The 15,834-nt window shown below is 40.5% G+C and overlaps 1 protein-coding gene across 2 annotated transcripts in view; it reads right to left on the reverse strand.

The window, feature by feature from the left end:
* Positions 1 to 15,834, reverse strand: part of LOC109407024 (transient receptor potential-gamma protein) — a 502,502-nt gene that overhangs the window by 26,266 nt on the left and 460,402 nt on the right. For both annotated transcript variants that reach the window (XM_062849336.1, XM_062849335.1), the window contains 2 exons: positions 14,722 to 14,865; positions 14,025 to 14,164 (listed from right to left, as the gene is read on the reverse strand). In XM_062849336.1, the coding sequence (XP_062705320.1) occupies positions 14,025 to 14,164; positions 14,722 to 14,865 (284 nt within the window). The remainder of the gene's footprint in view (positions 1 to 14,024; positions 14,165 to 14,721; positions 14,866 to 15,834) is intronic.

Raw genomic sequence — 15,834 nt, forward strand, 5'->3', positions numbered from 1 at the left:
GAATTCCTAGGAAGAGCTTCTACAAGAACTCTAGGGAAAATCTCTAGAAGGAACACTTAGGGCAATTCACCGGAGGTCTAAGGTTCCAGAGGTCCAAGGCTCCAGAGGTCCAATAGAAATCCCCAGAAGAAACTCCTGGAGAATTCTCTAGAGGTACTCCTGAAAGTATTTCGCCAGGAGTTCCAATTCTCCAGGAAGTCGTCAAAAGAATTCTCCAGAGAAATTCTTCAGAAATCACTTGTGAGGAAACCATCTAAATTTTCTCTGGCATTTTTTTCCGTCACCAATACCTTTCAATAACCCCTATTACAATTTCTCGAGAGTATCGTATATTTTCCCATTCCAGAGAAACCTCCAGCATTCCTGTCTGGGATACCCTCCGGCAATTCTGGAAAATGCTCTAGCAAACATTTCCGGAATATCTTTCAGCAGCTCCATCCGAGAGTATGCAGTCAATTTCTACCGCCACCAAATCCTCCTGTAATGAGTATCAGGTATCAGTAGGTCTGCTCCAGAAACACGTTGTCCTCAATTTGGGAAATTTGTGTCCTGTAGGAGGAACTTCTAGCAACTACTTTTGAGAAACCCGGTACTGGGGAATTTTCCGGCCATCCATTTCCGGCATCCTGGAATCCTACAGCTGTTTCTTCCGAGCATTCGTAAGAAATTTCTTTCACCAGCAATTCCTTTCGAGAAAACCTCCAGCAGAATTACGCTAATTCTGTTATCGATCACCATTTCGTACCCGATCTTCGATTGGATTCTGGGTAATTTAATAAAATACCAGCCGCCATCGTCACGTCCTCAATAGTTTTGAAATTTGAAACAGACAAACAAATGCTCGAATGAATCATGCGCAAAAAAAAAACCTGACAGCGCTGATACCAGTTAGTTGCCAAATTTGTGCTTCCCAATTTATGTCTCCTCTGTATCTCAACAGCGCAGAATGGTCAATCTTACGATGTGTTGTTGTTGTTGCATATGAAAAACGTATCGTGTTACGTAACATCATTGTGACACCATCGGTGACACCACATCAAACAAACGATAGGTTCATTTAACAATACTTCTCTCAATAACTGCATGAAAGGCATGTCTCTGCAAGAAAAATACGCGAGAACGCAAGACCAGATTTTAAATTCCTTTTATATTTAATATTGAAGAAACAAGGACAGTTGTACACATTAAAACAATCTACCTCCCGTCGAGAAGTAATACTATAAACTAGATCGATCACTCACAACTCAAGAACTCCTTTATAACAGGCTCGTCTCCCAGGGGCTTCTTATCGGGCAACTTGAGCTTCCGTCGTAAATCCATTCTATAAGAAAGCCCCCGGTCAGTTTGCATCATTTCCCAGAAGAAAGCCAAAGAACTCAAACCCCACCCAATGGCCAACACCAACCATGCCGGTGACAATTCTCCAATCAGCAAATGTCGGCTTGCATCGTCATCCTTACGCCCCAATCGGATCCCATAGTTGACTCCCATCGACTCCTGAAATGCAATCTCCTGCCAGTGATGCATCAGTCCCGTCTCGATGAAGTACATCTCCGTTTGGGAAATGCGCTGCAAGATCACCGATCGCGTCTTCATGCGCATCAACATGAGCGCGTTGCCGAACTGGTAGTCCTTGAGTTGAACGTATCGTGGCTGATCCAGCTCGAAGTCGTAATTCCCCGGATCGGTCAGCATGATCTTCAAATCCGTTTCGCCACCAAAATAGCCGTGGACACCATCGAATATGTGATTCTTGCGGATGGAAAAGCCCGGGACGTGGTTGACGACCCGATGGAGTTCATTGTCTTCGGTGATGGCGGGATATGTGACGTTCATGTCTAGATTGATTGAGATGCCCATCCGAACCATGTCATCGACAGTGCGGGCATCGGGGACTCGGGGGTAGCTGGTCATCAGAGCAACGATTTTGGTTTCGTATGCGTTGAGCAGAAAAAAGTAGAACACTACCAGGGCCAGGATGACGGTTTTCTCCAACCGGGTGGTTTGATTGAGGTCGTACTGTTCGTATCCGCAGAGCGGCGCCAACACCAAATCATTTTGAAACAAATTCGGGAATACTTGGGTAGCTGCCACTGAGAGGACCAGCAGAGCAAGGAATGCGATCCAGACAGTCAAATTGAACGGAACGGCGAACATTTCGATGGCCTTCAGATTGCGACCCCTTGGAACCACAACCAACATCCTGTAGAGCATCGCCGAAGGCCGATGATCGTTTGTTGTACCTACCCGTATGTGATGAACGGGTTCCAGGCAGAAGTCATACTCATATCCGCTTTTTGTGTAACGCATTTTATCGAGGCATTCATCGTCGCCATCTCTAAGGGAATCACAGTCTATTGCGTGAAATTGATAACTACCATTCACGTGATCCAACATGGCAGTTAGCCACTGATGCATAGCGCTGTTCATTTGATGCTTGGATTCTGCTCCTGTTTTGTACGAAATCATAAACGGGTATCCATTCAGACTAGCACTTTGGTCCACAAACAGAAATGGCAATGGTAGTAACGACTTATGGTAGAAAATCTTTTTATGATACCTTAACATATACCGAGTTCCATCCGGTATGAACCTTACGTAGACGTTGTTGTAGTGTTCGGTTGTAGCAAACATCTGCATCAGCATTTGTTCAAACCGATCCGAAACCTTGCCTCCATCAGCCACAATCAACATTTTCGGTTGAGTGGAGAAGCTCTTCAGCCACGCCAAAGTCCATCCAAACGCCAGAACGTCGAAACTCATGTCTTGAATGTTGAAAACCATCAGATGCGGTTTGACCGTATTCCTCACATGGGACAGGTTTGTAGTTAACATCATGGCGGTTCCGTCGAGTTGCGGAAAAACGTAGTCCAGAAGGGACTTCCCGGTCGCCAACCGCCCGCCCAGATTTTGGAACCAAACATCGCAAAATCCGACCGTTTCTTGGGTCATGTTCCGAATCAGGGCGGTTACGTACCTGGCCCCATATTGTATACGAGCTTCGTTGACTAGTCTTGGCTTGGGTTGTATAGTGGAACAAAGACACAACAGGATCCAGATGCACGCTTTCATGATGTTGGATGGTGAATGCTTGCAATATGATGGAGTGGAAAATAATATTAAGGTGATTAGTAATGCATGGATTCAAGATGGAAGATAGAATCTATCCAATCAATCTGATTGCATGCGTTAGTGCGTTTCAGAAATTACATTTACAGAATCGAATTAATATATATTGAATACGACAGAAAATGAAAGCAGCTTACGCGGAATTCAAACATTTTTATAAACAAAGTTTCTCAAGCTTAAGAATCTTCTATATTTAGCTTTAGTGTAGGTCATCGTTACTTCAAACATTTTATAACTTTATAACTTTATAACTTGCGAAGATATAAAGTATTATGTATGAACAAAGTACATAATAACAAGGCCTCCTCTAGTTATGTCTGTCAAGTTTTGAGTGCAATATCTGATAAAGAATCTTCAAGAACTCCTTTGAGAGTAGCTAGTCGTATATAATACAACTCGTTCAATTTTTGAACGCATACACCCTGGGAGTACACGTCATAATATACGCCGTGTATTGTAGTTGTCCAGATGAGAACGAAAGGACCCAATATTCTGCAGAGGTCGGGGTACGGATAGGCTTGCGGCTTGGATTTTCTTCTGCACTTGCGAAACACAAGCTTTCGGGGTCTCGAGGTGCACCCATCTGAACACGGTTTTTTATTGGCAATCACTGATCTGATCAATCCCACCTACGAGAAATACATTTTCACTTTCCCGTGTAACGGTTCGGGATCACTTCCATTCTACGGCTTACTTCCACACTTTCATGGCTCGAAGGCTGTTGTCCGTGTCAACCCTGATGTAGCTTTATTATTATGACACTAGTTTACAAAATAAAACGAAAGTCGTGAACTTCTGTCAACGACCAAAATTTTTGAAGTACAATTTAGCACTGATTTCGAAACCGTGCTTCAAAAAATTTAAAGTAGAGCAGTTTTTGAGTTTAGCTTAATATCGAGTTTTACAACTTTTAAAAATATGTAATTAACTAAAATTCAAATATCTTGCGTTTTGTTCAACCAATTTTAAATCTTTTTCCATAAATTAAAAGCTGAATACAATACCATTCGATCATCTGAATGCAGGTTTTGCGTAAGATTGATGAAATTCAAGATATTGGCGAGTTTTAGGGACGATCTCCGTAAATTTTAGCCTAATTTACAAAAATATATGAATAAATGTATTTTTTTTTTCAATAAGGAAAAAACAATCTAAAAATTCTTTTTCAACGTTTATTTGAAATATCACATGTAGACGAGTTACAGTTAAAAATTCAGCTCAATCGGAGTATTGATTACGGAGAATGAGTGGGAAATGAGCTACGTGGCTTAAAAATAGAACAAAAATCGATTTCAAATCATGAACCTTGTATGGAAAGTCGAAAAAATTTCCACTCTACTGTATTTTTTTTCCTTCGCGTTTTCGAACTCAGGGCATGATTCTACACCAAAAACGATCATCAGCTTATCGAGTTCAAAAATGCTGTAAACTAGTGTTATTATACCCCATACATGCTTACCGATAACTCATTAGCACAATATAAAGTAAGTTATGTAGTGTTTGGAGCGGCTATAAGCCGCAGCAACCTGTCGCTGCAGTGCCTCTTAGCCTCTCCTAACACTCCTGGATTCAGTGGTATCTTCTCATCAGCCGATGCCTATGCATTTCTTCAAGCGTGCTGACATGCAAATGGGTCTCGGGCCGTTAAATTTTCAGATTTTGCGGGTTATGCCTTAGAGCATGCGAAGGGTTGATCGAGGTGCAAAGGTACGTGAATAACCTCTATCATGGTGACTGGATACGCTGGCATTCCAGGCAATGGGGATGTCGACGTTCCAGCGAATCAGGGACGTCTTTCTCGATCAGGAGGTAACATTGATTCTTCTCAGTGATTCATCCCGCTAAATCAGACAAATCTCGAGGTGTACGTGAATTGCAACCTGACGCGACAACCGGGAAGCTTTCCTTCGCAGGATAAACAAAAGGACACACAAGAAAGGAAAGATGAGGAAGGATCTCGAGATCAGAATATACTGACTCGGCTGAGAATTGAACACATTCTGCTCACTCCTAGTGTTGGGGCGGTTTTATAGTGAAACTGGCAACACTGTACAAATTGATAAGTAGTAGCAAAGAAGGCGATGAAGTGAGCAGTTTGCAAGTAGAATACCTTTGCAAATGGCGGATTTGTACACTTAAATGTAAGTTGTAAACAATGTTCAGCATTGAAGCTGCATAACCTAAATGCTTCTGTCAATGGGTGTTAATCCATGCAAAGGTGATGCTCCCAACAATCTTCAATGATGTAAACGCCTACGGATAGTACGAGATGGAGGATACAAGACGTAGAATCCTCTGCAAGAGCAGAGAGAGCTGCGGCGGGAATATTACGAAGAAGAAGAACGTCGAATTCAAGAGTAATATCAACGAGAGCTGGTGAAGATTGAAGAAGAGTTTGAAAAAGCTGCGAAAGAAATAGAGGTGGAGTTTGCTGCGAAAAGGAATGAGTTCAAAAATCATTTCGGTGATAGTCGATGTGATAGCAAAGTCGCAAAAGGTTCAAAACTGGAACTGCAGTCGGCTATTGATGCGGGGATATCACCATCCGTTTGTACCACCTCCCCGATCAAGGCAATAAATCAACAGCTAGACACTCACTACGAGAAGAAATAATGCGTGCCGTATTGAGGCGCCATTCCAGTGCAAGAGTTGAGTGCAAAGTTGAGTACAAAATAAATTGCATCAAAGAAATTGCATGCAATCTCGGATACAACTTCAATGGCATAAGATGTAACCGATGTAACGGTTCGAATCGGTGTGAAGTACGTAGTATGATGATAACACCGAAAGCGACAACGTTTATAATTTATGACCCTGGGGGAAAAAATGTGAATGATTCGTTCAAATATTGACATTATCAAATGTTTGTACTTCTGCCAAGTCAATTTAGGATAAGATTTTTTTTATTGAGATTTTTGATAGGATAGGAGAAAATTTTGAAATTGAAAAGAAAAGGTTTGAGATTTAGCAGGTAGCGAGTTTCACTGGGGGAGAATGATGACGCGGTTTTATAGTGAAACTGGCAACACTGCACAAATTGATAAGTAGTAGCAAAAAAGGCGATGAAGTAAGCGGTTTGGAAGTAGAATACCTTTGCAAACGGCGGATTTGTACACTTAACACCTATGTGCCTGAGCCTCATTTTGCACCCAATTTCAAAACTTCAAAAATCTGATTCTCAGCCGTTTCTCAACGAAAGTTAATGAAATTTTGAAAGTTGATCACAAAATCCTTCTAGTTCATGTAACCGGTATCATGATTCCGGATTTTCCCGTTGTTCCGGATTTATGGCCGGGGGTACTGGGGTAACCTCCTTATCAGATAGAGGTGCAACTTATATTTTGCCTTCGAAAACTAGCTTGCGGCATATCAAACTTCATGATTTTGCAAAACAAGAGTATTGGATCATGTTTCCAGAAATTTCGGATATACTGGCCACTTCTCCGGATGTTCCGGAAACCTGGTACCCCCAGGGAAGTGCCCACTTTCTGACCGGTTCTGAAGCCTAGCTTGCGACATATCAAACTTCATGATTTTGCAAAACAAGAGTATTGGACCATGTTTCTAGAGATTTCGTATACACTGGCCACTTCTCCGGATGTTCCGGATCCTGGTGCCCCCAGGAAAGTGGCCACTTTCTGACCGGTTCTGAAACCTAGCTTGCGACATATCAAACTTCATGATTCTGCAAAGCTAGGGTATTGGACCATGTTCCCAGAAATTTCGGATACAGTGACCACTTCTTCGGATGTTCCAGAAACCTGGTGCCCCAAGGGATGTAGCCACTTTCTGACCGGTTCTGAAACCTAGCTTGCGACATATCAAACTTCATGATTTTGCAAAACAAGAGTATTGGGCCATGTTTGTAGAGAATTTGGGTGTACTGGTCACTTCACCGGATGTTCCGGAAACCTGGTGCCTCCAGGGATGTAGCCACTTACTGACCGGCTCTGAAACCTAACTTGCGACACATCAAGCTTTATGATTTTGCAAAACAAGAGTATTTCACCATGTTTCCAGAAATTTCGGACATACTGGTCACTTCTCCGGATGTTCCGGAAACCTGAAACCCCCAGGGAAGTGGCCACTTTCTGACCGGTTCTGAAACCTAGCTTGCGATATATCAAACTTCATGATTTTGCAAAACATGACCCAATATTCTTGATTTGCAAAATCATAAAGTTTGGTTTGTCGCAAGCTATGTTTCAGAACCAGTCAGAAAGTGGCTACATCTCTAGGGGCACCAGGTTTCCGGAACATCCGGAGAAGTGGTCACTGTATCCGAAATTTCTGGGAACATGGTCCAATTCTCTTGTTTTGAAAAATCAGAAGTTTGATATGTCGCAAGCTAGACTTCAGAACCGGTCAGAAAGTGGCCACATCCCAGGGGGCACCAGGATCCGGAACATCTGAAGAAGTGGCTGGCGTACCCGAAATCTCTAAAAACATGGTCCAATACTTTTGTTTTTCAAAATCATGGAGTTTGGTATGTCGCAAGCTAGGTATCAGAATCGGTCAGAAAGTGGCCACTTCCCTGGGGCTCCAGGTTTCCGGAATATGCGGAGAAGTGGCCAGTGTACCCGAAATCTCAAGAGACATGGCCCAATACTCTTGTTATGCAAAATCTTAAAGATTGATATGTCGCAAGCTAGGTTTCAGACCGAGCAGAAAGTGGCCTCTTCCCTGGGGGCACTAGGTTTCCGGAACATCCGGTGAAGTGGCAAGTATATCCGAAATCTCTAGAAACATGGTCCAATATTCTTGTTTTGCAAAATCATGAAGTTTGATATGTTGCAAGCTAGGTTTCAGAACCGGTCAGTAAATGGCCATTTCTCTAGGGGCACCTGGGTCCGGAACATCCGGAGAAGTGGTCAATGTATCCGAAATCTGTAGAAACATGGCCCAATACTCTTGTTTTGCAAAATCATGAAGTTTGATATGTCGCAAGCTAGGTTTCAGAACCGGTCAGAAAGTGGCCACTTTCCTGGGGGCACCAGGATCCGGAACATCCGGAGAAGTGGCCAGTGTATACGAAATCTCTAGAAACATGGTCCAATACTCTTGTTTTGCAAAATCATGAAGTTTGATATGTCGCAAGCTAGGTTTCAGAACCGGTCAGAAAGTGGCCACTTTCCTGGGGGCACCAGGATCCGGAACATCCGGAGAAGTGGCCAGTGTATACGAAATCTCTAGAAACATGGTCCAATACTCTTGTTTTGCAAAATCATGAAGTTTGATATGTCGCAAGCTAGGCTTCAGAACCGGTCAGAAAGTGGGCACTTCCCTGGGGGTACCAGGTTTCCGGAACATCCGGAGAAGTGGCCAGTATATCCGAAATTTCTGGAAACATGATCCAATACTCTTGTTTTGCAAAATCATGAAGTTTGATATGCCGCAAGCTAGTTTTCGAAGGCAAAATATAAGTTGCACCTCTATCTGATAAGGAGGTTACCCCAGTACCCCCGGCCATAAATCCGGAACAACGGGAAAATCCGGAATCATGAAACCGGTTACATGAACTAGAAGGATTTTGTGATCATCTGTCAAAATTTCATTAACTTTCGTTGAGAAACGGCTGAGAATCAGATTTTTGAAGTTTTGAAATTGGGTGCAAAATGAGGCTCAAGCACATAGGTGTTAAATGTAAGTTATAAACAATGTAAATATTTAGTAAGAAGTTTGTTAATAAACAAATATATATTTCAGCATTGAAGCTGCATAACCGAAATGCTGCTGTCAATAGGTGTTAATCCATGCAAAGGTGATGCTCCCAACACCTAGGTTAAAAATCAGTGGCATTAGAGCCTATTGCCAATGATGCGTAGTAGAACATCCAGCAGTCCAGCACGTGTGAAATTGAAAGTGGAACTTGGTATGGAAGGATCAATACGGGAAGTATTGACCAAACACCGAATCTCTGACTCAGACACTCTGTAAAAGGGCTATCAGCTCACCTGCTCTGAGGTTCAGTGAGTTGTCCTTGAGCAGGTTCGGAACTCCGTCCGGATCTAGGGCCTTACCAACGCTAAGGGACTTTGCTATCCGCGCAAGTTCCACATCGGTGAACCTCTCCTTACCGCCAGCCCCAGTCCACGGATGTCCTACGAAAGGAAGTCAAGGACTAGGATCATGGCGCGGACCTACGGATTGGTATTGGCACTCTGACAGAGACCTTTAAAGCAGGTCTTTTTGCTTGCCCTTAACTCGGTCTTCAGTGCGGCTTTTGCAGCGGCGAAGACCATTCGCCGTTCGTTTCAGGTACGCAATCGCTTGAGTCCACCAGTAAGCCGGTGGTCTCCCATTTCTAGGGTGGACTCACCTAGGCATGGTCGCATCACACGCCCGCAAGAGTACCGCTACCAGCTCGCCGCCGTCTAAACCAAGTAGGTTTCACTCACGGTGGAGCGCCTTCATCCTTCATCGATGTATGATGTCTTCCATGTGCGAGGGCTTAACCTTGGCCTGGCCACCTCTTCCTCTACCCGCCTGCTGTTGTTGTGGTCGATACTGTAGCGAACCACCAGGAGATCGTTGTGAGTATAGCCATCGTATACCCTCCAGATCGAACTTCTTGTTAGACCTGGACTACAAAATGTAACGTCGATGCTCGACTCCAATCCAATCATTGAAGTCACTCGCTAATACCACAAACCTTTGCCTTATCAGTACGGTCGCCATACAGTCCAGCAGCTGCGTGATCGACTACCATGCAGGTGCATACAGCTACAGAGAAGACTTCGTTTACCATGGCGACCACGAAGCCATCGTAATATGTAGACAACAATTCCTAGACGGGGTCGTCGATATCGTCGCCATTTTCCCGGAACCATCAGTGACCCAATTGCCTTTACCGGCGGCTGATCGGTACGGGTCCATTATGATGGCGATATCCGTCCTCCACTCAGCGGCTGCCTAGCACAGTAGTTGCTAAATTGTGTGACAGTTGGTTGGTGAATAATTTCAACAAGAATTTCTCCAAAGCTTTCTCTCTTCGGAACATATTTCAGTCCATGTATTGTTCTTTTAAAATTTCCCCAGGATTTCCTACAGGGTTTCTTGCAGGCCCTCCACCAGGAACTTTTCTTGGGCTTTCTTCAGAAGATTCACAAGAAATTACTCAAAAAATGTTTCCTGGGAACAGTACACGGTATTCCTCCAGAGATTCCTTAGCAAAGAAAATGTAATCCCAGGAACTTCAGAGTTTCATGCAGGAATCCATCCGAAGATTTCTTCAGGGATTTTTGTAGGAACTCTTCTAGGGATCTCTTCAGAAACTCTTGATGGAATACATCTTGTTATAATTTTCCAGGATACTTTCGGAAATTTCTGCAGGAATTATTCCTTATATTTCTTTAGAAATTCCTCTAGCAAAAACATAAAAAGTTTTCCTGGAAGGTCCCACAAAAGTCTTTCAGGGATTCCTTACAGGGTTCATAAACCTTACTTCTGATTCTTCAAGAATATCTGTCGAGATTCTCTCAGGAACACTTTTAGAAATTACTCCACAATTTATTGTTAGACATTTTCCCAGATTTCTTTTTCAAGTGATTTTTATAGGAATACCTACTGAAAGCTCTCTACTTCTTTCATGTATACATTCAGAGATTTCTTCAAACAATTCCATTCCTTCAGAATATTCTTCAATGACTACCCCCAGATTTTTTTCTTCAATTTCTACAGGGCTTCTTTCAGAAATTCTTTCAGGCATTACAAAATACTTCTACTTTTTTGGTTACTAATCCGTTCAGGAATTATTCTAGAAATCATCTACACATTTTTCCAGAGGTATCTTGTAGGGATTCCGTCTGGAAATCCTCCACTGATCTTTTCAGATAAGGAATTCGGGAAATCTTCCAAGAATCCTTCCATTGCCTTTGTCTGTTCTTTCTACATATTTTTTTTCAGAAATTCTTCTTGAGTTTCCGTCGGAAGTTTCTCAAGGCTCTCTTTTGGAAATCCCCTCCACAAATACCTGCATAAATTCTCACGGGAAGTTTTTCCCGAAATTCCCAAGAAGTTTCTCATAACATTCTTTAAGGAATTCCTCCAATGGTATATCAAGGATTTTTTTTTGGAGAATTCTTCTATATACTGTTTCAAGTAATCCCTTCAGAACATTTTACAAGAAGTTCTCCTAGAAATCTCTAGAAGTATATGTAGAAGTTCTCCCAGGGATTCCTTCAGAATATTGTGCAGGAATTCCTTTAGAAGTAAATTGAGGGATTCCTTCAGTCGGACGCGCTAACTTCGTCAGTCTACGAAGTAGTCCCTGGAGATATTTTTGACGGAATCAAGATGATTTTTTTTGGAAGAATCTATAGAGAAATTTCTGAACTTCCAAATTATTGAAGAAATCCGTTGCTTGAAAAAAGAGACTGGAAAGAGGGTGACAAAGGGTATTATCGGCTGGTTTGTTCTTTTTGTCATGAAGGGTTTTTACGGCCAAAAACTTGGTCATATCATTCAGCTTGATTGGGTAAGATTTGAGGCCTTTCAGTTCAATAGGTTTCAAAAAACTTCCATGACGAAGAGAACAAAACGAAAATACGTAAGTTCCCCTATTTCTTAAAAAAAAAAAATCCCAAAAAAATAGAAAAAATCCTTGAAGCAATTTCTGAAGAAATCTCTAGTCGAATTACTTTAGAAATTTCTGGAGGCCTTCTTGGAAGAATTCCTGTCTGAAGAAATTCCGGAAGAAATACCTGGAGAAACGCGTTGGGAAATCTGTTACAGTACTAATGAAGTACAGTCAGGTCTTTTTACGCGGTTTTCATTTACGCGGCCGCGTAAATGATAACTCCATACAAAAAAAATCATCGTCTTATTTTTGCATGATTCGTCGAGAAATGGTGAGACTTTTTTTACGCGGTTTTTTGAATTTTGAACTGAGTTTTTTTACGCGGTACGTATCCCCCGCGTAAAAAAACCTGACTGTAGACGCATTTTTGAAGGAATCTCTTTTGGAATATCTTGAGAAACACCTGCAAAGATTCAAGAGCAAATATCTTTGACTATTTCTAAAGGAATTCCTATAGAAATTTCTAGGACGATTTTTGGATAAATTTCTGAATTAATTTCGTAAAGAATTTGTGAAAGATATCGTGAAGTGAATTGGTAACAACATGCATGGATGCAAGACGGAATCGGTGATCGGACCGGTCCAACCAAATATAATATCGATAAATAATAAGCTTGTGAGTTGAATGAGCCAAAAAAAAAAATCAAAATCGGTGGAAAATTTACAGAAATGTGATCGTTTCAGTTTCGTGGGTACCCGGGTACCCTGCCGGCATTCTACGGGTGTTTTATTTTGCTGGCCACACTACAGTTAAACCATATGCTCTCGATATATTTCACTTCGGACATCTTCTGAAGGTAAGAAATGTTATTCAGGAAATCCGAAATGACGAATCAAAACTGAATTTTGATTGATTGAATTCGATTAAATTTATGGGTACAAAACGATGCACTATATGTGGTTTTGACAAACAGATGTCTCATTTATAACAAATTTCATAAAAAAACATCTAATCCTAATCGCCCAATGCTAAACATGCTGTGTTCAGCCGGGCCACCAATCAACCGTTAAAAAAGTCAGAGTGTGACATCCGTTTCTCTGTGGTTTTCATTTGCAAAATTAATAAAATAACTACCCAAAATATATGTTCTTAACTTTTAGAAATTTGGAATTGAATATTCAACTCTTCATGGCATAGCAGTTGCTTCCTTTAGTGTCGACTAAACCCGGGTAGAGCTTAATGGCAAAAGAATGGCAAATTTTACCATTAAAACAGAATGTTTGAATGGCAAAATGTGTTATTTGTTTGATTGAAATAAGAGTTAAAATAACAAAAATAATAACAAAATTTTGGTAGCATAAAAACATAAAAATAACTTATTTTGCCATTGTAATAACAAAGTAATGGTAAAGCATGCGGATTAAATTGAAGAACAAAATAAGTTATTATTGAGATATTGATAACAAAATAAGACCCAAATTAACTGTTATCGGCGAATAACAAAATATGACATTCTTGAGTTATTGATAACAGAATAAGAACAAATTTAGCTGTTTATGTGGCGATCAAAATAATGGTAGGTTTAGCTGTTCAAATTCAATTTTAAAATAATGATAGATTCAGTTATTATTTCAAAGTAGCAGAAGAAAGGTAAAATGAGCCATTTCTTTTTTTTCTTCAATAAAATTCAATCAATGTAAAAACAGTTTTATTTTGTAGAAATTAAAAACTCAAAATGAAACGAACTTAAAAATCAAATTCACTCTGATGAACGTAGCCACCGTTATGCTTGAAATATACAATATAATAGTTAATGGTATATTAAGAGTAAAATATGTTATGCTGCCTAATGTTTATAAATAATTTCTCACAATATCAAAATAACGGTAAAATTAGCTAGGAATGTAAATTATGTTATTGTTTTGATATTTTATACAATTCATTATAAAAGGTGCTAAATTGCAAGTTTTACCATGATAGTAATTTTTATTATTGATGTGTTATTTAGCATTATTCATGAATAACATATCAATGACAAGATTTGCTATGATTGTATATTTTGCTATTGATTAGCTATTTAAAGTTTTTCATAATAACAGAAGAATGGCAAAACGAGATATGATGGCAAAACCAGTTTTTATTTTGTCCTATGTTTGCCATTAGCCTCTACCCGGGAAATGTCATGGGAATATTTAAAAATGTCTTTTGTCTTATTATGTTTTCATGATTGCCGTTATGTTTGTTCATAATGTATTGTGTTTAATTGTGAGTCAGCTGTTTCCAATGTGAGATAATAAATCTGAAATCTGCTACATCCAAGTATGAAGAAGAGACTTTTTTTACCGTTATTTTTTTCACGTTCCTTAAAAAACTTACCTCAAAGTATGACACCACCCGCAGTGCCACCGTCGCGACGTACAACGAGTTGGTCACGAAATCTATCACATTCCACATATCGTTCACGTACTCCTGCAGCCCGACGTCCCACAGCTGCTTCACTTCGCTCCATATCAGGCCTGGATGATTTGTTTTGTCGATTTTCGGTTTCCGGCAGCGAATAGCAGTTTCCAGGGGTTTTCAGAAAAAAAAACAGAGAAAAGGAAAGAAATTATTCGACGGAAGTGACGGAAAAGTTAAATTTGTTCGGATTAGTATGTGTGGCCAGCGCACACGAAGTCTGTTCAAGCAGATAAAGAGCGAGGCCATCATCGTCAGCGTGGGATCCAAGTTTTAATTAGATTTCCCCGGTTTAAGGTTCGAGTTTTCGGTTGGATTTTTGTGAGTAACTGATCAATCGAACCGGAATCCCCATTGGACACAGAGGAGAGTTACGGTTAGTATGGTTTTCCGCTTTGGCAGTTTGTAACCGCTTTGGCTTTTGTTCGGAACTAGTTCAATCACAGTGGGAAATGAATGGTGGAAAGAATTTGAAAAGAAATTGAATGGCAACTATTTGCTTTAATGGTTTTTATCTCTTTTATCCCTCAGTGTAAAAAAATAAGTCACTTCACCCGCAAGTGTGGTAAACCGTGATACGCCGGCAGTCACCAGTTATTCAAAGTCTTTTACTTACCGCTAACCCAGGCCAGAATCAGCCACTCGACCAACGTGGGACTGGCTCCCCTCTTTGTAGGCACTTCGTCATGGCTACTCATCTCGGCTCCCCATACGCCTCCGATCACCGTTTCGATGCGCTGCGAAGCCAACATCAGTAGAACTAGTACGGGGTGAGCATTTGAAAAAAAAAAAAAAAACAGGAGCAGAAGAGAAAAGGCACTCACATCAGTCACTTGTGTGACTCTATTAAATGTCCTCGGCAGTTCAGTGGGAGACGCATGGTTTTCCCGTGGTTGTTAGGGTGGTCCGTTCAAAGGCGAAAAAAAAAGTCAATGTTAAAAGGGATTCCCATAGAACATGGGACAACTATGTCACACACAGAAGAGATCAAAATTGATAAAATAGTACTTACACCTCTTTGCATTTGGGTTCCTCAGATGCTTAGTGTTCGATTTTGAGTCAAACGTTAAAAAATTGTCCCAAACCTTAATTTTACATTAAAAATAGTGTAGGCATATTTGGCAGTTTTCGGTAAAAGTATCATACATATACGGTTTTTTTATTATACCAGGATGGAACTGGATCTGATTACAATTTCTACCTCAACCGGACTTGGATTCGCTTGCGCTACAATTTGTTTGACGTTTGCTTGTTTACACATTTTCGGCACTTCGAGTTCCAACACAGGTACAAAAAAATGTTTTTAATAGAAATGACAAATTTAACGAACAGTTAGTTCACAAACATATTTAGTCAAACAGAATAACTGCAAAAGCACGCAAAAAGATTCAAAATTGGTCAAGCAGTTGAAAAGTTACCGGGCTCAGACATTTTAGGTTAAAAGGAGAAAAAAAATTTAAAATATCATAATAAACACATATTTTGCGAAATTTTGAAAAAAAAATTTGAGAAAGTTAAGACACTTAAAGTATCTTATTACTACTCAAAAATTCAACTTTGAGACATTTGTGCAAACTCTGAATTTCAATACTTTTGGTTCAAGTTCGGAGGATTTAATTTTTTTTTGTACTTTGAATCTATAAAAGCTTACACATTCCCGGTTTAGAACACTTTCGAAAAATAAGCCGCATCTTAATCTTCAGCTATTTCTAGGATAATTCTCAAGGAT

This window comes from Aedes albopictus, chromosome 2 (assembly GCF_035046485.1).
Source record: "Aedes albopictus strain Foshan chromosome 2, AalbF5, whole genome shotgun sequence".
In the NCBI taxonomy this organism is placed as follows: domain Eukaryota; kingdom Metazoa; phylum Arthropoda; class Insecta; order Diptera; family Culicidae; genus Aedes; species Aedes albopictus.